This window comes from Rhinatrema bivittatum, chromosome 2, assembly GCF_901001135.1.
Source record: "Rhinatrema bivittatum chromosome 2, aRhiBiv1.1, whole genome shotgun sequence".
In the NCBI taxonomy this organism is placed as follows: Eukaryota; Metazoa; Chordata; class Amphibia; order Gymnophiona; family Rhinatrematidae; genus Rhinatrema; species Rhinatrema bivittatum.
Genome location: NC_042616.1, coordinates 359904800 through 359928604, shown reverse-complemented (window position 1 = coordinate 359928604; position 23805 = coordinate 359904800). Strand labels below are relative to the sequence as shown.

At 42.1% G+C, this 23805-nt stretch overlaps 1 protein-coding gene across 1 annotated transcript in view; it reads right to left on the bottom strand.

Moving 5' to 3' along the window:
• The window catches only part of NDUFS6 (NADH:ubiquinone oxidoreductase subunit S6), a 45747-nt gene that overhangs the window by 1561 nt on the left and 20381 nt on the right, over positions 1-23805 (bottom strand). Inside the window, exons 3-4 of the mRNA XM_029587097.1 lie at positions 17363-17416; positions 8995-9117 (exon numbers count right to left, since the gene is read on the bottom strand). Of these exons, the coding sequence (XP_029442957.1) occupies positions 8995-9117; positions 17363-17416 (177 nt within the window). The remainder of the gene's footprint in view (positions 1-8994; positions 9118-17362; positions 17417-23805) is intronic.

Below are 23805 nucleotides of genomic sequence, written 5' to 3'. Positions count from 1 at the left end.
AGCAGAGGCTGTATTTTCAAATCTATGTTATTTTCCATGAAAAAGATATCTGCACAAAAAGCAGGTGCATATGTCCATCTGTACATACTTTATACCTATCATAAGTTTCAAAGTGAAAATGTGTAAACTTTCTCTTTGAAAATTTGTGCAAAGTACAAAAGGAGTATCCACAAACTTTCTCCAATTGTACAGAGTTTGAAAACTGTCCTCCATAGTGTTTACTGGAATGTTTAAATGCATGTATATAATTATTACATTTTTCTGCTACTTTAGGACACTTTAATAAATCTTGAATATATATTATAATATATAGTTATTCTGGAGAGAAACGGTTTTTAGCAGCAAGCTTCAGTATTAATCTAGAGTATTTTAGCAAGTTTGCTTACTCTAAAATGGGGGATCTCCATACACATGTGGGTGATGACATCCAATGATGCTGAATGGACCCTTCTCTCCTAGCTCATAGAGATTTTCTCTACCGAGCATGCGCAAAAGATCCCACATGGATGCTGCTTTGTGAGCCCCTCAGTTGATTATAGCGCTTAGTTTTAGCTTGGTAGTAGACTCTCCAGGGAGGAGGGTGTATATTAAGGCATGGCTAATTCATCCTGCCATGTTTAAAGAATCCAGTTTACATATGCAAACTTGCTTTCTCTGTTGACAAGCAGGATTGAATTAGTCATGACATGTGGGAAGTTCTAAGCTGATAACTGCAGCGAAGCAATTACTGAAAAACACAATCCAGGCCCCACCATGTAGAGTGGACTCCTGTGTGAACAAGCTACACAAAACTGCTTGCCCAATGTCATTTCTCGATAGATTGTCTAGACAGTATTGGAACATGAAGCTTTGATCCAACAACCAAGATGCAGCTTTGCACAGCTCACAGGTGAACCGTTGAGGTAGCCATGGTTCTCATTTGATAAGCCTTGGCAGCATTTGTAATCTGGAGGCCAGCCAGAGTGTAGTAAAGAGCAATACAGTTTACTAGCCAGTTGGACAAAGTACACTTGGCATCTGTTATGCCAGTCTATTAGATCATAATTAACAAAAGGTTGTGAAGCCTGACAATGTAATCCAGTTCTCTTCAGATAACAGGCCAAAGCCCTTTTGCAAGTCCAATAAACATAGGGCCCTCTCATCCTCAAGCGCAACTTGATTCAGCTGAAAAGCCAAAACTTGGGGTAAATGTGGAGCACCCACTCTGTTGTAGTGTGATGCGAATTTTTACAAATTGTTCTTTCAGTTTTTATTATGCATGTTGATATTGTAAATTGCACTGGGTAACCCTATGGGGCTGAGGACATGATTAATAAGAATTTTAAATAAATTAAAAAAAAAAAACTAAAAAACTACATACACTGTGAGCAATTAAACAATGCCAGAGGCTCACAAACTCTCCTAAATGACATAATCGCAACTAGCAAAATAACTTTCTATGTGAGGAGCTTCAGGGAAGTCACCTCCAATAGCTCAAAGGAGGCTTCATGAGCTGAGATCACATGGCACTGGTGTATGCCATTAACCTTTCATGAATTTTGACATTAAAGGATGTATGGATATTGGTTTGCCATCTACTTGAATATGGTAAGCTGCTATGGCAAAGATGCACCTTGACCGATGCCATCCTGAGACCCAAGGAGGTGGGGGAGAAAGTACTGAAGCAAATCTCTTGGCTTGCAAGAAGTCTGGGCCCAGGGAGCTCTTGTGACACCAAGTAGAAAATGTTTCTATTTTAAATTGTAAGTTCTTCTGGTTGAAGGTTTCCTAGTGGAAACTTTAATGCCCTCAACTTCTTTGGGCAATGATAGTGAAGCAATTAGCAAATGCTCAGCTTCCATGCTGTCAAGCTGAGAGGGAAAAGGTTTGGATGAAACAGATGACCCTCTGCATCCCATTTGAGAAGAAGTGTCTGGAGGGAATCTGAACTTGCTTCGATGAATGGAGCAAAATCTTTCCACTTTCCTGTTAGCTCCGAGATGAATAAATTGATCGATAGGCTATTCAATCTTTGGGGTAGCCCATCTGCCACTGCATGATGCAGAGACCACACATAAAAATGAAACACTCTGCTGAGGTGATCCACTGTGTTGGCAATCCAGTGTTGAGATGCCAGGCAGGAAGGTAGGTTTCCTGAAGGAAAGCCTTGCAACTTCAAGCCCCTTTTCAAATTCTAGGGATTCTTGGCAAAGGGTCCACAACCACATACCTCCTTGTATGCTGATAGAACATGGCTATTTGATTGTTGATTTGGATCTGAATTCTCTTTCTCTGGTGACAACCAGATTCTCTGGGTTCAGAAAGGACCTGTATGCATACACCATCCCCTAGTGGGCACATCCATTGCCAGCATTACTTGATGGGGTAGAAGTTGAAAAGAAGAACCCATCTGTAGGACGCTCGGGTCTAGATACCATTAGAGTGACCCCCCTCATTTCTGCTATGACCATCAGTGAAGATAAGGGCTAAAGAAACTTGTCCCACTGAGTGTGGAGGCCTCACTGAACAATCCCCATATTGAGGCGGGTTAAGAAACGAACTGCTGGCACCATGTTACCAACATTTCCCTGGCTGAGACCTGATCCTTCTGTAGAAGTCCTTGCATCAAGGCTTGAAGGCAAGCCTTGATCTGCTGGAAGAAATGCTTTCTCCTCCAGAGAGTCTACCCACACCTCTATAAACTTCATTCTTTGGGTGGAGACAAAGTTTGATTCTGCAAAGTTCACAATAAATCCAGTGACTGAAGCAGCAGGATTGTCTTCTGCGCAGAATGGAATACGCCTGCTTGGGAAGACCCAGTCACTAGCCATTCATCCAGGTAGGGGAAAATGCCCTGATCACAAAGATGTGCTGCTTCTACTGCCAGGCATTTGGTGAAGACTCTCTGGAGTACTTTGTACTGGTAATGAGAGGGATCTACCACCAAACAAAAGGTATTACCAGTGAAAGCAATGAATAAGTATGTAGGCATACACATCTTTCAGATACAAGGCACACATCAAGTCCCCACACTTGAATGAAGAGCAAGATGGTATGGGTGTTAATTTAGAATTTTTCTAGCAAGTCTCTTGTTCAGACTTTATAAATCCAGAATAGGCCTCAATAATTGATGTCTTGGAGATAAGGAAAAAGTGGGATTAGAACCCCCTGTTCTATTGCCTGCTATATGAGACTCCACATTGAGGCACAGCTGTCTCCAGTGAGATGGATCTGGTTTGAAGGCTAAGCAATGAGGTAGTGCTGGAAGGTAGGTGAAGCACAAATGGTAACCAGACTCCACAATCTTGAGGACAATGGTCTTGGGAGATCTTTTACTATTCCTCCTGGTAAATGCAGATCCTCTCCTCTATGGCAGGAGTCAAGAACTGAGAGTTGAGGCTGGTTAAAAACTAGACCCAGGTTTGGGTTTGGACCGATATTTCTCACATCAAAGTCCACAAGTCAGAAGCTGCTGCTGGGGAAACACAGGTGGTGCATGATATCTCTGGAATTGGTAGAAAGCGCATCTCTGGAAGAATGAGTACTTAAAAGAGAAGAAAGTATCGATGAGGATGGTTAGACAGTTGAGAGTCAGGACAGCACATGCTTTGCCTTGATTTGGGCAACCTTTTCAGAGCTCATCTCCAAAGAGATTTTCTTCAGAACATGGCACATCTGCCAACCTATGTACATCCTCTCAGACTACTGGCTCTTAACCAAGCCATTTGGTAGGCTCCAATATCTGCTGCAAATCTGGCTGTGGTATCAAATAATTCATAGTATACAGACTGAAGCAAAAACATTCTCACTCCTCCATCTGAGAGCCTATGGATACTCCAGCTTGTCTCCTGTTCTCAACTCTAACAGTGGCAATCGTACAAGAACTGCACCGTATAAAATTGGTGGGCCATGATTCCGGCATTGAACATCGGTTGAAAGTTATCTGATATGATAGATCCCCACAAAGGAAGGTCTCTCCCCAGGACAGATGGATTCAACTACCAATGCAGAGCAATCTTCATTCCAACTATCATTGAGACATGATGGAAAAACGTTTGCAATATTAGTGGAGACTGGCTACAGCAAGCAACCATGTCGTGGGGACAATATCTAATGCAGCCACCATGTGACAGACTGACCAAGACTTATCTGACTGGAGTCTGGGCCCATTGCAGGACGTCTTTCACCAGGTCCTTAGCACTACTGCTCTTTTGTCCAGGAGAAATGCCCATTCCTTTATTGAATCTATCCATGCTCCTATGAATTGAATTCTCTGGCAAAGTTGACTAGGAAACTCAAGAAGTGTAGGCATCGCATGGTCTTCTTTAAGCACCCCAGCCCCCATCATTAGCCAATTGTCTAGACAGATTTCCAGCCTGCGCAGGTGCATTGCTCTCACTGCCAGACACTTTGTGAACACCCTCTGAGGAGCAGACAGGCCAAATTGGGAGGACTTTGCACTGATAATGAGATCCCTCCATCATGAGCTTGATTTACTTCCAATGAGAAAGGAAGATTGATATTTGAGCACGTGTCCTTGAAGTCTAGGGCACATATCTGGTCCCATTGGCTGAATGAATAGGAGGATCATGTGGGGGAAAGTTTATCTTGAAATTCTACTGAGCAGCAGCTTGTTCATAAATCCAGAATCAGTCTCAATTCTCTGGTCTTCTTGGGGATAAGGAAGCAACAGGAATAAAATCCCTGACCATGCTCCCAAAAAGAACTCGCTCTATTGCCTTCTACAGCAAGAACAACTCCACTTCCAGTCAAAGCTCAGCAGACTGAGAAGGCTCTGAAGATCAAAAACCACTGGGTCATGGGAAGGCAACAAAACCATCGGTAACCACACTTCACAATTTTCAGGACCCAACTTCTCTGGTGATTTTCATTCACACTGGAAAAAAAAAAAAAAAAAAGGACTGGACCTTCTCTGCACTAGAGGTGGTGGGAAGTCTAGCTTTAGGATAACCAAAAACTAGGCCCAGGTTTCACCTGTGGCTGTTGCAAATGTTTTTTCTCTGGTACCTCTTGACAGGAAGCTGATAAGAGTGGAAAGGGTGTTTTTGGAAGAACACTTCTCAAAAAAAAAAAAAAGTACAGGCATTTGGAGGAAAGTGGTTGCTTGACTGGTGGAGACTGAACAGCTCCTTGATCTCGGCTACAGTGTCCCTGATCTTACCACTGCACAAGCTGTCCACAGCACAAGGAACATCCACAACTTGATTACGGACATCCTTCAGTAATGGAGAAATTCTGATACATGATCCTGATGACAAAGTTGGCCAAGGCAACGACCATGTTTGCCCCAGTGGGGACATGCCTAGGAAGGAAGGTGACCTATCTGAAAGCTCCATCATACTCCAATTATCCAGTCACAGGAGACAGCTTGCCCCTATAGCTGGTAATTCTTGCAATGGACTATGCACTGGTGTGGAACTCAGGGGAGACCCAACCTGTGGGAATACTTCTTACAGTCTGGATAGAAGAGACTGCAAGATTCCTCTCCTGCTTTCAAGACTCAAGGAAACAAATTCTTTACCAGCTCAGTCAGCTGGTTCACCAGCTGCTATGCTCTTTGGGCCAGAGATGAAGAAGAGACAACCTCTTCAGAGACCTATATAGGCTCCTCCTCAACTTATTATAAAAAAGCTGCCATACTTGATTCCATGGTAAGATTAGGCTCAGAGGAGCTCTGTGCTGGGCACTGTGCAGAGGTCTCCAATGTTTATGCTGAAGTGATCTTCTCCGGCATCTCTCATATCAACATCAATGGTATCATGGATGAAATCGGCACCAGTGTCTCGAGCCTTTAGCTCCATGTTGAGACTTCCATCGGTGCCTTGGATGGGCTAGGGTCCAGGTAGAAGAGATGGCCTGGTGCCATGGGGACTTTTCACGCCATGTTTGATGAAGGCACCTGCACCACAAGTATCTTATGCACTGACAATAGCCTAAAGTTAGAGGGCCACAGACTGTTGTCTTAAAGCTGCAGATTGTCATCTTCTTCGGAGAAAAATCTAACATGTTTAAAAATGTATATCTTTCTCTCTTATTTTGTAGCACTTAAAAGTACTGTTGAGGAGCTCCCAAGCCAATAATGCAACAAAAACATTACGGGGGAGGAAGAGCAGAAGCTCTTGACAAATTCAGACTTAGGAGTTCACGAGGCAGCATGTGTGCAAGAACTCCCACACATGCTCAGTAGCATTTTTATGAGCTCTGAAAGATGGGTCCGTTTGGCACTGTCAGATGACATCACCCCCATTCATTATGACTAATTCAACCCTGCTTGTCAACAGAAAACATGCGTGGCTGAGAGAGAGAGCACACAACATCCTTTCGCTTCAGCAGAAGAAAAAAAAAAAGACAAAGAGGAGACTTGCTCGGGGGAAGGCTACATGGAACACACATGCATGCTCAGAAAAGATTTCTTGGTCTTTCTGAACTCAGAGCATGGTTTGAATCCATACTGTCGGATGATATAGCCCACATGTGTGGCCGATATAATTTTCTCCATGAAGAGAAAATTCCATGTTTTGCTAAGCCAGATTTAATTCACAGCATTCTAGCTAATAATCCATCCTTTAATCTTTCTTTTGCATATGCTATCCTCCATTTTGAGACAGGGCAGTCCTGGTGACATCATATATCACACTATAAAATGGCAATGCTTCCTGTCAGTGGGTCTCCAGCATACACACAGATGTTTTCAAACACTACTGGGGGAATTCTGCACACACAAACTTAAAATTCTGCATAGTTTATATTGGTCAAAGTAACACAATACACATGACAGTCTAATTTAAAATGTAATACAGAAAAATATTTAAAGATGCAGAGTTTTAAGTATTTTGAGCAGAATTTCCCTAGAAGTTCATTGTAAGAGTGTCTTCTTTCATCCTCTTTCATCCTCTCTCCAGTCTCCTTTCACTTTGCCCTCTCCTCACCTGCCACTATCGCTCCCCTCCCAGGCTCAACCCCTTCCACTCTTATCTCCACTCCCAGAGTTTGACCACTCTCTCAGTACTGCCCCTCACAGACTCACACACACTACTCTCTAGTGTACACACATACCCCCTTCATACAGGCTCCCTCTCTCTCTTGCACACACCCATGTAGGCTCCCTTTCTATCTCACGCAGGCAGCCTAAGTCTCTCACCCACCCCTGCACACTGGCTCCCTCTCTGACAAACAAGCACCCTCACACACACAATCCCTTTTTCACACACCAGCTCCTAATCTCACACATATACACACTCCTTCACAATCTCCTCACATAGGATCCCTCTCTCTAGCACCCACAACCACGCATGCTCTTTCAACCCCCAGGCTCGCAGTCTTACACACACACGCACAGATACACACTCACTGGGGTCTGGCTCCACCTTCTCCGTGAGCGGGTCCGGCCTCCACTCGCGGCATGTCAGGGCCTGCCAAATTCTATATGAAATCTGTGCAGGAGAGGAATTCTTCTGGAATTCTGCGCTCCACAGTAGCGCAGAATTCCCCCAGGATTAAATACTGAAGACCCAATGAGATTTCGCTGACATTTTATGGTATGAGATGTATTGTAGTAAGATTATTATTAGTGCAATGTCCAGAGTTCACTTTCCTAGTGACAGGGAAAAAGAAGAAAAGATACAAATATATGCCTTTGGGTCTAACAAGAATATTTTATATGAGATAAGCTTGTTACAAGTTTACATTACAAAGACCTGTGAGCGTGAAAGAGAGAGAACATGAATATTCTTTTTTGATTTGTCCGAGGTGGTTCTGTGATGTAATCTTGAGAAAGAGGGATGTGAAAGATATGAGATCTCTTTCCCAAATTAGCTAGCCTCAAAAAGCTAAAAGCTTGTTTAACTCAAATTAGTATCTGGTTTCTTGTTTAGTGATTGTTCTTTATAGTTTTAACTTTTGATAGAGAGCTGTAATTACTATATTTTTCACTCCATAAGATGCACCTGACCATAAGACGCACCTAGGATTCAGAGGGGGAAAAAAAAAAAAAGTGTGTGCTAAACAGACTCTGTCCCCGGGCGTCTGTGTGTCCTATGGAGCAAATTAGGGGAGTGTATAACATTTTTTTTTCTCCCCATTTTGTTTTCGGGTCTGAGGAGGGCCATTTCGGTCCATTCCCCAGATCAGAAAACTTTTGTCTTTCTATTTCTGTGGGAACCCCCCCCCCCCCCCCCAAAAAAAAAACCAAAACAAAACCCTTCCAATCCTTTAAATTAACAATCCCCCACTCTCCTACCCCCCCCGCCCCAGGCTACCCCTGTGTCCTATAGGTGATTCCTTTAGAAATTGTTCAGTCTTATCAAACAAGCCATTACCTCCCACCAAGAGATGTAAGGGTCAATTAAATCATAATATTATTCAGAAAGTCATTGGGTCTAGTCATGCTAAGCAAGCCTTTCAAAATACAAGCCTTCAACTGGTTCTTTTATTTGATTTTATGGATACACACAGTTTTTGTTCACGAAAACATTTTTTGATGTGGTTTTAATCTTTATTTGTATTTCTTTGGAAGTTTATTATGTGTGCTATTTTATTTACTAGTTACAGCATTTTTTCATTGGGCTTTGCAAATATAAGCCTCAAATAGTCTTTGGGTAATTGCCCATTACTTTCAGGTCACAGCTGTTAAGTCTGTGATTTTTAAATACTCAAAAATGTGTAAACAAGCCCAATATGATTCTTTGAAGAGTTTACATCATTAGACAATAAACCTCATATCATTTTATATCTCCTAAAAGAATCATACTAAGCTTTTATGCCAGTGTTATAAATGAGCAGAAAAAAATAGTTCTTTGTAAGTAAGAAAATAAATACAATTATAAGCATCTTCCACAAATCCATAAATTTATTATAAATAAGCTGAGCAGGAAATGTTATAACTTAAAATGGTATTTAAAATTACAGTTAGAACAATTTGACTAATGCAAATGCTTCTGTTAACATATACCATTCAAGAGAACGAAACTGTTCACAAAATATATAAAATGTTACCAAATTTATGTAGACTTTAGGATGCCCAAGAGCTCCTCCACCTCCATCACACGATATCACTCGGCTGCTAATTTCAGTTACAGGTTGTTCAGCGATTAAGTTAATTGCAAACTGTTCATTAACCTGCAACAGAAGAAGATACAGTTTAGAACAAAGTAAACAATTACATGGAGACCAAACCATATTCACACTTCCTTGCATTTTTTCTTTTGGTTCAATTGCTGAATTACCAGCTATCCTAATACTTTGGCAGCCACAGTTCCTAAATAATAAAGTACAAGAGCATAAGGGGGCCAAACAGCTGGCTTAAGAGTGCAGAAACCGTAATGGACATATTCGAACAAAGCACTCAGATGGTTTGTTCAACTAGGACTTGCAGTGTAATTTTTTTTCTCATCTTATTTAAAGAGTTCCCACCACTAACTTTTTCAGAATTGTTAATTTTCATCCAATACAAATTCACAGCTTGCTTTTCCCCAAGAAGGAATTAGCTAAACTGACCATTTTCTTCCTCAGACCAAGCATTTGTAGCATCAAAATCTGTAAAACTAATATATACAGTCATGTGTGTGAAAGATTTACTTTCAAAAACTGAAAAGGTGAAACATGTTTGATGATTTTTAACCCTCACTATTGATCATAAAAATAAAACCATTAATACCATTTGGGGGATGTTTGAATCTTGTAAATTGTCACTGGTGCAATTCTGACATCCTTTTGGATAATGACCTAAATACCCAATAAGCAGCTCGATACAGTAACATTCATTTGAAGATTTCTCGTCTGTAACGAGCTCGCTGCGCACAATTCGGACGCGTAAGGCAAACCAGCGATACAGTCTCCAGTTTCGCGCGTCCGTAGCGCTTCTTAAAACAGACGCGTAACCCTTCCCCACCCGGCATGTAAATGAACAAATTAGCTGTATAATGAAGGAATTAGCTATTCCCCTCCGATACCGTAACGCGCGCTCAGGTTATCTCATTAGTAACGCACTGTTTTGCCGCAGCCGTAACGTGTTAGTTTACCGCCTCCCCCTAGTAGGAGTTAGGACTGTGAGTCTAGTAACAAATCCATCGACACCGCTTAAGACACTCAAAAACAATAAAACACAATAAAAAAAAAAAGCGATACAGAGATGATCGAGAAAATGTAATGATGTGGGACACATAAAACCTGTCAGAAAAAAAAATAAAAATTTTTAAATACCTGTCTGAGGGCCGCGTGGGTCCAGGCGTGTTAAATCTAGGCTGCGGGCGGGTGGGCGCCTGTTCCAGGCGGCAGCGGCGGCGGGGGGACACGCGTTAGTTCGAGACGGTCGGTGGGCGGCGGGTGGTCGCGTGTTAAATCTAGGCCGGGTCCGCACAGGCGCGCATTCATTCACTGCCGGTGGGGGCTGCCTCTCGGCAGCCCCCACCGGCAGTGAATGAATGCGCGCCTGTGCGACCCCTGCGATTCGGCGCTCAAGGCAGTCACATGCCGTGACGTCACGGCATGTGACTGCCTTGAGCGCCGAATCGCAGGGGTCGCATTCATTCACTGCCGGTGGGGGCTGCCCCGGCAGCCCCCACCGGCAGTGAATGAATGCTGTGACTGCCTTGAGCGCCGAATCGCAGGGGTCGCACAGGCGCGCATTCATTCAGGCGGAGCCGGCGGCTGGATGAATGAATGCGCGCCTGTGCGACCCGGCCTAGATTTAACACGCGACCACCCGCCGCCGGCCGTCTCGAACTAACGCGTGTCCACCCGCCCCCGCCGCTGCCGCCTGCAACAGGCGCCCCACCCGCCCGCGGCCTAGATTAAACACGCGACCACCCGGCTCCCGCCAGCCGCCTGGACCCACGCGGCCCTCCGACAGGTATTTAAAAATTTTTTTTTTTGAACACTCATGTTTTTACATATTTTGGTATTTGTTTTTTCACTTCATGGTGCCTGTCATTTCAAATGTCATTTGAAATGACATTTGAAATGACAGGTACCAGCGCACCCTGGTTATTAAGCGCCTATACAGTAAAATGGGTTACGCGGGCATAACCCTTCCCTACCGCTTTAAAGCCGCAGCATGCATTTGCATGCGATTAGAGGAGAGTATCGGGGAGTTAGTGAATAGAACTGTGCGTGCGGGGAGGAAGGGTGCGCCTGACACTGCCGCACTGTTATTACCGCGGCCTTACAGGATCGACCCGAAGGTAAGTTTGCTTCCTGTTAATGGGGCTCTCCATATGAAGCAGGATGAATTATCCATGACAGCTAGGTGGTGTCATCTGACAGTGTCGAACAGACCCTTCTTTCTTAGCTCATTGAACCTTTAGCTCTGAGCATGTGTGAGTTCACCAGCATGCATGCTGCCTCGTGAGCCCCTCAGTTGATTGCAAAGCTTAGCTTTAGCTAGAAAGTCTTCTCTCTGAGGAGGTAGGCATTATACATAGCTAATTGGTCATTTCTATGGAAAACCCAGTGTATATTAAAGCAAACCTTCTTTCTCCATCGAGGAGAGGACCTGAATTAGTCATGACACATAGGGAGTCCCAAGTTGAGGGTTTCATGGTGGAGCACTTAGTGCAAAAGCAACCTGGACTCTCCCCATAGAGTACAGATTAGGAAAACGGAACCATTAATAAATGCATAGCTTATCTATTGCATTTGTTAGGTTAATTGAAACTTGATCTAAAGTCTTTTCTGTTTTGGGTCTTGAACTCATATGAATTTTTGAAAGGCGTTGAAAACCTATTTATTTTTAGATGCTTTTAATTGTTTGTTATATGTTCATTTGAATTATATGCATTTTTATTGTGTATCTTGATTGTAATTCACATTGGTGCATTGTGAATCGTGGACTATAAATCAGTGAAACATAAATAAATAAAACTGCGTGCTCAAAGCTACTTTCACTTTGTGATAGATTATTAGACAGTGAAGCTGTAAGCTGACAACCAAGTTGCAGCTTTGCAGCTATCTTCAAAGGGCACAGCTATTAGTTGAGCCACTGAAGTAGTCATGGCTCTTTCTTGATTAGGCTTGACAGTCTGTGATTTGGATGCCAGCCAGAACATAGCAATGTGCATGCAATACAATCTACTAGCCAAATGGACAACATGCGCTTGGCAACATTCCCAGTCGTTAACTTTTCATCTCATATGAACCTAAGAAGCCAGATGATGTGGTTGAGTTCTCTTTAGTTAATAGGCCAGTCCAGTGAATGTATGCTCTCCCCCTTTATGTGCATGAGGTCTCGGAAACAACATGAGCAATCCAATGGACTGATTCAGGTGAAAAGCTGAAACTACTTTTAGTAGAAACTTGGGGCAAGTGCACAGCACCACTAATGTGTGTGGGGGGTGGGGGGGGGGGGAAGGAAAATCGCAGGTACAGAGAGTATTTTATTTTTTATTTATATTCTGCTTTTCAGGCACTTCATAGTGGATTACATTTAGGTACTGTAGGTATTTCCCTATCTCCAGAGGACTCACAATCCAAGTTTGTACCTTAGGCAATGAAAGGTAAAGTGACTTGCCCAAGCTCACAAGCAGTAGAAGTGGGGTTTGAACCCTGGCTTCCCTGGTCCACAGCCCATTGCTCTAACCACTAAGCTACTCCACCACTGCCTGAAGCAATGCTTGAAGCTCACTGACTCTTCTAGGCTATGTGATGGCAACTAAAACACCACTTTCCAGGTGAGGAAATTGTGCCAAGATGACATTAAGATTCCAAGGCATTGGTAGCTTGGCGACCAGAGATCTCATATGCTATATGCTTCTCATGAGCTTCGAGGCCAGAAAATAGATGAAGATCGGTTTGCATCTACTTGAATGAGGTAAGCTACAATAGAGCTGAGATGCACTTGACCAATGACATACCGAGACCCGACGAAGAGAAAGAATAAGTACTGAAGCAAATCCTTTTGGGCACAGAAACAGGTTCAGGGAGTCTCACACCAAGATGAAACTCTTTTCCATTTAAGACTGTAAGCTCCAAGGAACAGGGTAAGAATTAATGGAATTGGGAATAAATGTTCTACTCTGCCTTAAAGTTAATCAATTGTTCCATCAGAAGATGGAAAATTTGGAGAATCACTCTAGGAGACTGAATTTAAGATTTCTTAATTTTCCTCAATGTCCCCTAGTTTCACTCTTGGAAATGCTAAGGAAGTTTCCAAAGGGATGATTCCTATATTTTCTAGATAGAAAAAAAGGATGTTTTCTATGGGGAGAATTTGGGTAAGACAGTCATTCTTACAGAAATTTTCTAACACTCACAATCAGAGGTTAAAGATACATCTATTCTTTTAGTCTCATATATGCAGGAAAGAAACAGGAAGGTTTCTGTCTCTCACCAGAGTGGAAAACTGCTGAAAATTCACAAGGATCGAAAACTGTCCAAGTTTTGATTAGATCTGTTTTGTTGCCTTAGGTTGACAGCATTTATGCTGACAAGCTCTAACTGGAAGCTTCTGCTGTTGTATTGGAAAAGGCAGGATCCAGTACCTTTGTAAAAACTGAAAAGGATGTCTTTGGAATTACAGCCTCTTGTAAGAGTAGTAGGAATGTCTTGCAGAAGAGGGCTGCTTGAGTCCAGTCAAGAGGTATTGGACCACTAAATTCTGTGCTTTTATTTGGGCAACTGTTTCCATTACATTTTCTCCAAAGAGATGCTCCCCTAGACAAGGCACATTCACTAATTGTTCATGAATGTTGTCACAAATGCTCCTGGCTCTTAATCAGTCCATGCATCAAGGTCCAATTGAGGCAGATGAGGTACATAATATGGCATCAAATGATTCATAGACAAATCAAAGGAAATGTATGCACTCTTCTGCATCTAGAAATAGTGAAGGGTAATAAATTTCCACCTTAGGTAGGTTGAAGGAAGCGTTTAGTTTTTGTATATGGTCATGCAGATATTGAACCATATATAATTGATGAGTAGAGAAGCAAGCAGTTAGCATCAAACACTGCAATACTTTCTCTTCAAAATGTCTAGTAACGTAGGATCTTTCCTGGGAGACAAATTTGAATAAATCTGTTTTCTTTGCATTCTTTAACAGAATGGCGAGGTAATTGGATTAACCCAAATCTAGGTGATTTTTGTACTCTATACTTTGAATCTAACTTTCTTACTATAGGAACGCAAGAGATAGGGTCTGCCACAGTCAACCATTACTGTACTCAACCAACAGGAAACACTGAACTCAGGCAATGAATGTATGCATCCCAATCTAGGGAATGGATTAACACTTATCAGTAATCCCCTGGAACATGTAGCCCCACAAGAGAACCATTAACACAATCATTCGGCATCCAAGGGTGGGAAGCCGAGTCCATCTGTCTACACTAAGAAAAACAAAATCATCAATTAAGTATTAATTTCTCCTTTCCTAGCATGTAGACAGATAGAACCAGTAGAAGAACCAGTAGAATATACCTAAACTACTCCCAAATAGGGTGGGAAGATGCCCGCGGTCCTGTTAACACTGCATGTGCAAAGGCTGCGTCCTCCCAGGCCTGCACATCCAGACGATAATACCTGGAAAAAGTGTGAAAAGAGGACCACATCACAGCTCGGCAATTGTCAACAGGAGACAACAATCTAACCTCACCCATAACACTGCCTAAGCCCTAACTTGAGTAGGCAACAGCTTTTCAGTATCCACATACGTGGCCATGACTACCTCCTTAATCCAGCGAGTTATTGTATCCTGCAAAGCTGGTTTGCCCTGCTTTCCTTCACCATGAAGGACAAACAGACGTCTTTCGGAAAGGTTTAGAAACCTTCATATACTGCATGACATGTCTCTTGACATCCAAAGGACACAAAGGCAACACTCTTCTGCATCTCTTTCCTTATCCAAGGATGGCAAGGAAATAGACCAATTCAAGTGAAAATCCGAGACCACTTTAGGCAAGAAAGAGAGAACAGTACACAGATGTATCGCTCCTGGAGTCACCCGATGGAACAGCTCCCAGAAAGACAAAGCCTGCAGCTCAGAAATTGCAGGCACAGAACATATCGCCACCAGAAGAACAAGTTTGCTTACCGTAAACGGTGTTTTCCATGGATAGCAGGGTTAATTAGCATGATATATGGGGGGGGACGTTCCTCCAGTCCTCTAGGTGGCAGAGCTCCAAAAAGCACCCAGAGTTAAGCTCTGTGTACCTGCCTGTGCATATCACCATGTGGCTCCCAGCCTGCCTCACTATTTATCCAAGCTTGCAATTGCACTGTCCGGAGACTGTCCAGGGAGGTGGGTGGGTTAGCATGGCTAATTCACCCTGCTATCCAGTTTATGGTAAGAAAACTTGCTCTTTTCTGCAGATAAGCAGGTTGAATTAGACATGATATCTGGGGAGTCCGCAGCTGAAAGGTTGGGCACCCCTTGGTGTTGGAGGAGATGCATAGTTCATTCTGGTTCTTACAGGGGTGAGCTCAACCTTGACATTCCTTTGTGGACAATCTTTTGTTGTTCCCACCAGCAAAATAGCTCGATCCACTGTTGCATCTGCGGCTGCTTGCTGGTTCAGGTAGTAATGTGTCGTGAAGGTATGTAGTGACAACTACGTGGCAGCTTTGCATATGTCCTGGATAGGCACTTCCCTTAAGTGTGCCATAGAGGCTGCCATTGCTTTGACCTGGTGAGCCTCTGGTGTGGTAGACAAGGTTTCTACTCTCTTACTGTAAAAGAACCCGATGCACTGGGAGATCCATGACGACAGCGTCCTCTTGATGACAGGAAGTCCTGGAGCATTTGGGTTGAAAGAGATGAATAGTTGAGAAGCTCTGGAGTTTGATTGTGTATGTCTTTGTAAAACGCTAGGATATGTTTGCAGTCCAGCGTGTGAAGGCGTTTTTCTGTTTCTGGCTGGTGTAGCTTTGGGAAGAAGGTCGGCAGCGTGATTGTCTGGTTAAGGTGGAAGACAGATACCACCTTGGAAAGGAATGATGGATGAGTCAATGTCAATTTGGCATGGTAATACTCCAGGTGTGGTGAATAATGGACTAATGCTTGTAGCTCACTGACTCTCCTTGCTGAGGTAAGCGTCACTAGAAAGAGGACCTTCCAGGAGAGATACCTCATGTGACTACTATCCATAGGTTTGAAGGGTGGTAGCATCAGTTTTGCCTGCATATTTCTATTTCTAATTTGTAGTCCCTTACTCTGTATTAGATAAAGGTCTGTCTGTGATGTGCATGTGTGTCAGAGATGTAGTATTTTGACTCGTGTGTAGTTTCTCGGTAGGGATTTGTAGCAGTTTGACTTGTTCTATTTGCCCAACAGATGGTGCATTAGTGTTCTAGGGCCCGGTGTGTCACAAGCAGGCACGTAGGAGAGAGAGAGAGCCTGTGGGTATGTGAGAGAAAGGGAGTGTATAATGCAGCACTGACATGTACATGAGAGGGAATATGTGAAAGAATGAGTGTGTTAGTATGTGTGTAAATGAGAGAGAGAGAGAGAGAGAGAGAAATTTGTGTGGCCCTACTTCATCAATGTATGATAATATCAGGGTAAGTGGAAAAGAAAAAGGTCCCAGGTATGGAGAGCAGGAAATTTTTTAATTGTTTGTAATTATTGGTGTAATTTTATGTTTCTATTGTTTTGAAACATTTTATTGTTTTTTTGGGGGGAAATATTAGAACATTTTTTAAATTATTGGATGTTGTATTCAGATGGTTTTTTTTTAAATTATTGAATGTTTGCCAGCCGTGTTGACATTTTTTATTTTCATGATTTTAATATTATGAATGTTTTCTCTCTCTTGATGTTATTGCTTGATGTTCTGCCAGGAATAATAATACAGTCGGACTTCTGGTTTCCAGTACACTTTTTGGTAGCACATTTCTATTTTGTATTTGGTGAGGGTTTGACTGTATTTTAAAGGTCCAGTTCTTGTCTAACTTACATTTTTGCTGTGAAAATGATGGTACTTAATCACTGGTTTTTATGGCATTATGGTCCCCTCTCTCTTATTTCTAATTTTAAACAGAAGTTTTTTTATTAAATTTCATTTGCATGCAGAAAAAATGGTTTTGAATGTTCTTGCAGAAAAAATTTGTTTCATTTACATTTCTTATTGTAACTGGTATTAGTAGATTAGTCAATTATTTTAAGGGATGGCTTTAGCTAATTTTCCCCTCTAAGGATTAGGTTGCTGTGAGCATAAAATTGATAGGCTTTTTGCATCAAACCCTAGTATTCACAAGGTAATGTAGGAGGGTGGACTGTGTTCTAGGGCACATGACAACAGCAAATTTTCTGGTGCACCACCAACTTCAGAAGTCACCTATGTCCATGAACACACACATGCACGCTGATATCTGCTTTAAGGCAACTCAATTCAAACACAAAAATTAATTTGACTAAATACATACATCTTACCTCTTTCTGTCGAGCCACAAATCTAACCTTCCTGTAGTCCTTTCCAGCAAAAACCTGGAAAGGAAAATAAATATTATATAAATAAGCACAGTAAGCCACTAGTATAGTTATTAGTACTTATTCTGCTGTTGTGCTTGTAACAAAAAAAAAGTAAGATATGGGTTGTCGGGTTTTGGTTGTTTTTTGTTTTGTTTTTTTTAATAAATAGAACAATTTTTTGAATGGTTATTAAAAACATTTTTACAGAACACATTTGTTAAGCACCATATTTCTATGAGCATTTAAGATCTCTTTGTATCTAGAGAACAGAAATGAACACAAGCAATGTCACAGCACCCCCAGTTTCCTACAGCAGCTCAAGGGTAGATTTTGCAGCAAACTTTCTGAAATGCAGTAATTAAGCAGCACATTTTCATAAATTTGATTTTGCATTTTTAACAACATAAGCCATGCCTTGCTGGGTCAGATCAAGGTTCATCAAGCCTAATAGCCTGTCTCTGAAATTGGCCAGTGTATATTATCAGGAAGTACCCAGCAGATCACAGAGTAGATCCAATTCCTTGACTACTCCCCCTGGGAATGAGCACTGGTTGCCAATAGAGTGGAGCATTTTAGATAGAAACTAGCTAAGTCTATTAGAGATGTGCATCGTTTGTTTTTTGTATCGAACCAGGCTTAGTTTCGGGGCCCCAAGAGGGAAATTTCGTTTTTCCCGTGGTTCAGAGTTGGTTTTTTTTCGGGGGCCCCGATTTTCGGGTTACTGCGCACTAACTGGTCCATCCACAAGTTACTTAGCATGTGTGTTAGAGATGTAATGTTAGGTCCGGCGTACTGCTCGAGAGGCTGGGGTCTGGTACCGGCTGGGGAGGGCCATGAGTTGGGTCCCCTAGGGCTTCTTCGCACTGTATACACAGGGCCGCGGCCTCCTCATGCTGTGCAGAGGCCCTGAGCTTTGAGTTTATTTTCCTGTGGTGCCATGGCTTGTGCGCGTACAATACAGTTGTGCCCTCCGGTGTGCATCGAAGTTCTGCGCGTAGGTTTGGTGTGCGCACTGTTGTGAGCACAGGCCGAAATTATGCACCCGGTACAGTAAGCGCGTGGCTAAGCGTGTCGCTTGTGCGCCTGGTACTTGTGCATGCAACGTTGTGCGCAGAAGGTATTTGTGTGCACGGCTCGCCTCTGTGCACACGGATTGAAACGGCGGACAGGGTGGCAAACAGAGCCAAAATGGTGACTGCGACCACGTGGACAATATGGCGACCACCTCGGAGGGTCTCCACATGGGAGGGCCATCAGATCTGACCAGGGTCTAGCCCTGCTAGGGCCGATCAACCCGGTGGCACTGGTCCCGGCTGGCGACCTGTGTGACTCCTCCAGCTTCGAAGACAGGAGACTTTTAAATAGATTTCTACCTTACCTTGTCTCGGCGCTTCCCGGTTTCGTTCCGGGCGGTCTCCGGCTGCGGGAGGAGAGGGAAAATACCTTCACCACCGTGCTTGAGGTTGCACCTGCTGCCTTTCAGCCTCACCCGATGTCGGGGGCTAGGTCCCCGCAGAGGGTCGGCCGCCGGTCCGAGGCTTACCTCCAAGGGATCGCGGAAATCAATTCGGGAAATCTCAACTGGGGGAGGGACCCAACAGGTGTCACCGCAGGAGAGCGGGGCTCGTCTGTAGAGGCAAGATTTTCTTCTTAATTTGGTTTTCTTTGGTTAAATTACTCTAATGCTGTGCTAGCGTGCATAGAGTCCCTAACTGCTATAGAGACGGAAAATACCGAAGAGCTGCACTTCCTGCAGGGGTATATGTACTAGGGCTGACGTCATATTGAAATCTGGTCCGTCTCCAACTGCTATCAGGAGTACACTATACCCACTGGTCCTGAGTCCATCTGCTACACGCTAGGAAATGAGTATTGTGAAGATCTCCCCAGAGGCTCTCTCTCTCCCCTCAAACCTAGAAATGGCCAAAATGCAATTTGCAATCTTTAACGCAAACTGCGTTATGGCCATTTCAGACATATCGCACAACTTAACGCCTGGAATAAAGGTGTTCTTTCCGGCATTAAAATCGTGCGATAGCATAACGTATGCTATCACAAGGTGAGATACTGCCCCTCATTTTAATTAATCACACCCAAACCCCGCCGCAATCCTAACCCTTCAAAACATTTGCACCATGCTGTAACATGTTTATCGCATGCATTATGGTGTTAATGCATTTTGATAAATGACCCTATTACTGGAGAGCTTGCATTTATAAGAACATGCCATACTGGGTCAGACCAAGGGTCCATCAAGCCCAACATCCTGTTTCCAACAGTGGCCAATCCAGGCAATAAGAACCTGGCAAGTACCCAAAAACTAAGTCTATTCCATGTTACCATTGCTAGTAATAGCAGTGGCTATTTTCTAAGTCAACTTAATTAATAGCAGGTAATGGACTTCTCCTCCAAGAACTTATCCAATCCTTTTTTAAACCCAGCTATACTAACTGCACTAACCACATCCTCTGGCAACAAATTCCAGAGTTTAATTGTGCGTTGAGTGAAAAAGAACTTTCTCCAATTAGTTTTAAATGTGCCACATGCTAACTTCATGGAATGCCCCCAAGCCTTTCTATTATCTGAAAGAGTAAATAACAGATTCACATCTACCCGTTCTAGACCTCTCATGATTTTAAACATCTCTATCATATCCCCCCTCAGCCGTCTCTTCTCCAAGCTGAAAAGTCCTAACCTCTTAAGTCTTTCCTCATAGGGGAGCTGTTCCATTCCCCTTATTTTGGTCACCCTTCTCTGTACCTTCTCCATCGCAATTATATCTTTTTTGAGATGCAGTGACCAGAATTGTACACAGTATTCAAGGTGCAGTCTCACCATGGAGCGATACAGAGGCATTATGACATTTTCTGTTTTATTCACCATTCCCTTTCTAATAATTCCCAACATTGTTTGCTTTTTTGACTGCCGCAGCACACTGAACCGACAATTTCAATGTGTTATCCACTATGACGCCTAGATCTCTTTCTTGGGTGGTAGCACCTAATATGGAACCTAACATTGTTTAACTATAGCATGGGTTATTTTTCCCTATATGCATTACCTTGCACTTATCCACATTAAATTTCATCTGCCATTTCGATGCCCAATTTTCCATCCTCACAAGGTCTTCCTGCAATTTATCACAATCTGCTTGTGATTTAACTACCTGAACAATTTTGTATCATCTGCAAATTTGATTACCGCAGTCGTATTTCTTTCCAGATCATTTATAAATATATTGAAAAATACGGGTCCCAATACAGATCCCTGAGGCACTCCACTGAGAAAATTCATGGATTTGGGCAAAGAATTCAGATTGGTTGATGTGTACACTTGAATATTCTCATTGGTTGTTTGAGAGGCACTCACAGCAGCTAAAAAATGGATATGTCAGCGGCAGTCAGAGCATGTTCGCTATTTTTTTGGGCTGTTCTGAGAGCTGTTTGGGCCAATCACAAATGTATGATTCCACTGGTTGGCTAGTTTTAATTTGTATATATATGTGAAAAATTGGTTTGATTTCCTATTTTGTTCTGTGCTTGTTTTTAGATTATTGTATCTCCCCTGAAGAAGGCACAAAGGTGCCAAAACATTGTCAATGCACATTAATATTAGCGTTGGATGCCTGAGCGGAATACTCGTGGTTGATTTATAAAAAAAACAATTTTCTGAAGAAGAAATAACATTGTTTTAATAGCGATTAATTAAAAGTACAACAAATACAAATGGACATTTTAGGATTAAAATATTGGGATTAAAGTAATAGAACTAAAGGAAAAAAGTTATATGAGGTAAAAAAAAAAAACCCAAAAGATGCTCATTCGTATGCTACTGGTTGTAGCCCATTGCGGGCAAGAGCATGTAGAATACATTTGAGAGAGCACATTAGATTCTGATATTATTTCCCATGATAGTTTTTAGAACTTAGTGTTCTAAATAGGATTCATATTTTATGGATTCTAATCAATGGCATGAAATAGCTTAGTTTGTCTTTATTTTGCCTTTATGTTTTTAACATTATGTTCCAAGAGGTTTTGCTTTTTTTTTTTTTAATGAACATTTTGTTTGTACGCAGCCTAGGACATTGGAATCGTGCAGGATATAAATTAACCCCCTGCTTATTTATTTAAATTTTCTCCAAGTGCAGCTGGCCAATAGATTTTTTTTTATGGACTTTTGCTCTGGAATTTGTCCATATTTAGTCACTGGTCAGATAGCAAAGTTAGCCAGATACTCAGTAGCGTGTTATTAAATGTAGCCAGATAACTTAAAGCTAGCTAGATAAGTTTATCCAGCTAACTTTAGGACTACACTACAGCACAATCAGGTTAACCAGATAAGTTATCTGGCTAACTAACTCCTCCCAGAAACTTTCCTGGAACATTCATATGTTATCCAGCTAAAATTCAGCTGGATAATGAGATATCCGTCTAAACAAGTAAATGCCCAAAATATTCAAAAGTCGGCATTTAGCTAGATAACTTGTAAGTTATCTGGCTAAATGCCTCTGAATATGGACCTCCTTATAAACTAAGCTATGATAGATGCCTTGACCATATTCTCTGGCATCATTTTTATTTCATGAATTTAAGTTCTTTTATATTTTTATCCGGTCTAGTCATGGTTTTTAAAGACTAGTTTTTAAGCAATTGTGCATCTATCTTTGTTTAAATTTATTTTGCATAATAAAAATAAAGTCGTTTTCTGAACCCTGTTGTGTCTGAATAATCTAGTTCATTTGGAAGTTTTAGGATGAGGAATTTCAAGTATTTATGTAGGGAAAGAAAAGAAGAGGAGATATCAGGGAAAGGGGAAAATATGCCTTCCTAGCTCCAGACCTGCTTCCCCTCCCATCCCCACCCCAGATACCTTAATACTCTCTCCCTTCCTTTACCCATTCCAGGTGCCCATACATCCCCCCCCCCCCCCCCCCACCCCCACATGCAAATCCTTCTCCCACCCCTTCATCCCTTTACGCAAATAACCCATCACCTCTTTTACACAACTCCTTTCCCCCAGAACAGACTGCACAACAGAAAGAGGTGCGAGCTAGCCTCACTTCAGCTCATGGCCTCCTCCTCTGCCCAGGGCCAGACTGCTGCTTTGAATCCTGCAGAGCAAAATACAGTTGCATGTTCAAAGTAACAGTCATATCCCAAGACGCAGAGAAGGAGGATTAGGCCAATATGCTGTAGCTGTCGCCTCCAGCCACCAGATCAGCACTAAAGAGGGAGACAGGGGCATGGAGCAGAAAGCAAAAAAAAAAAAAAAAACATTTGCCAAGGAGTGAGGGAGGCAGGGGAGGGTAGGGAGTTAGAACAAAATCGGACAACCTCCGCCTCCACACCCCAGCTCCCAGTCTCCTGTGGTAATTCTGTGTGTAAAAAAACTACATGACGGGGCAACTTCTGCAACCCTTCCCATGGCCATAAGAGAACAGGAGCCCTAACAACATTTAACTTTTCAATAATAAACTTCAAACTACCTGAAACTTTCCAGCTTTTTATAAACTAGATTTGTCTTTCAGTTTTCTTCATAGCTTCTCCAGCTTTACCCATAAAGCACAGCCTCCATTATCATTTTGTATCGTGTCAGCCAAGTGATAGACAGCACATAGCTACTTCACACTGCTGCCATTAACTGATAAAATAAAAACTGTTCATAAGATCGCATTATTAGCAAAATTTATAAACTTGCCTTTTCAAAATCTGAGGGCAAAGTACTTTTTTTTTTTTTTTAAACTGTGGCATCATAAGAAAATTAAATTTTTTTTACAATGATGTATTTTAAACAGATTAAATTCAAGGCACAATCATAAAATCAAAGAACATAAAGTGAAAGCAAAATTAAGAACTAGATTTATTATTATTATTAACGGGTTTTTTTATATACCGGGGCACGTAAGTAACATCACCTCGGTTTACATTCAAACATTAATTCAGCATATTGCTTTACATTATAACATTAAAAACTGAAAGAATACAAATCCATGTAAAAACTTTGTATAACGAAAATAAATATCAGAATATGAGTGACTGTGGGATTAAACTAGAACGCAAAGCAAAGGACCCAGTTCAAGCATAGTAGGCTTTTAAAATATCAATAAGATTAAGACACTGAACATAAGACCAAGAAACAAATTAAGATAAAATTTGAGCATTCTATCAACACAAGGACCAACCTAGATCCATATCAAAGCCCAAAAGAACATAAATAAAGGTAAATGCACACCTGTTAAAAGAAACCAGCCTTTAAAAAAAACTGTGACTAGGCAAGTTAAAACAAAACAAGTTTGCTTATCGGAAATGGGGTTCCACATAGACAGCAGGTTGAAACAGCTATAATGCATAAGTGATATCCAATAGTGCTGAATGTATCCTTTGCTCCTAGCTTATAGAGCTTTT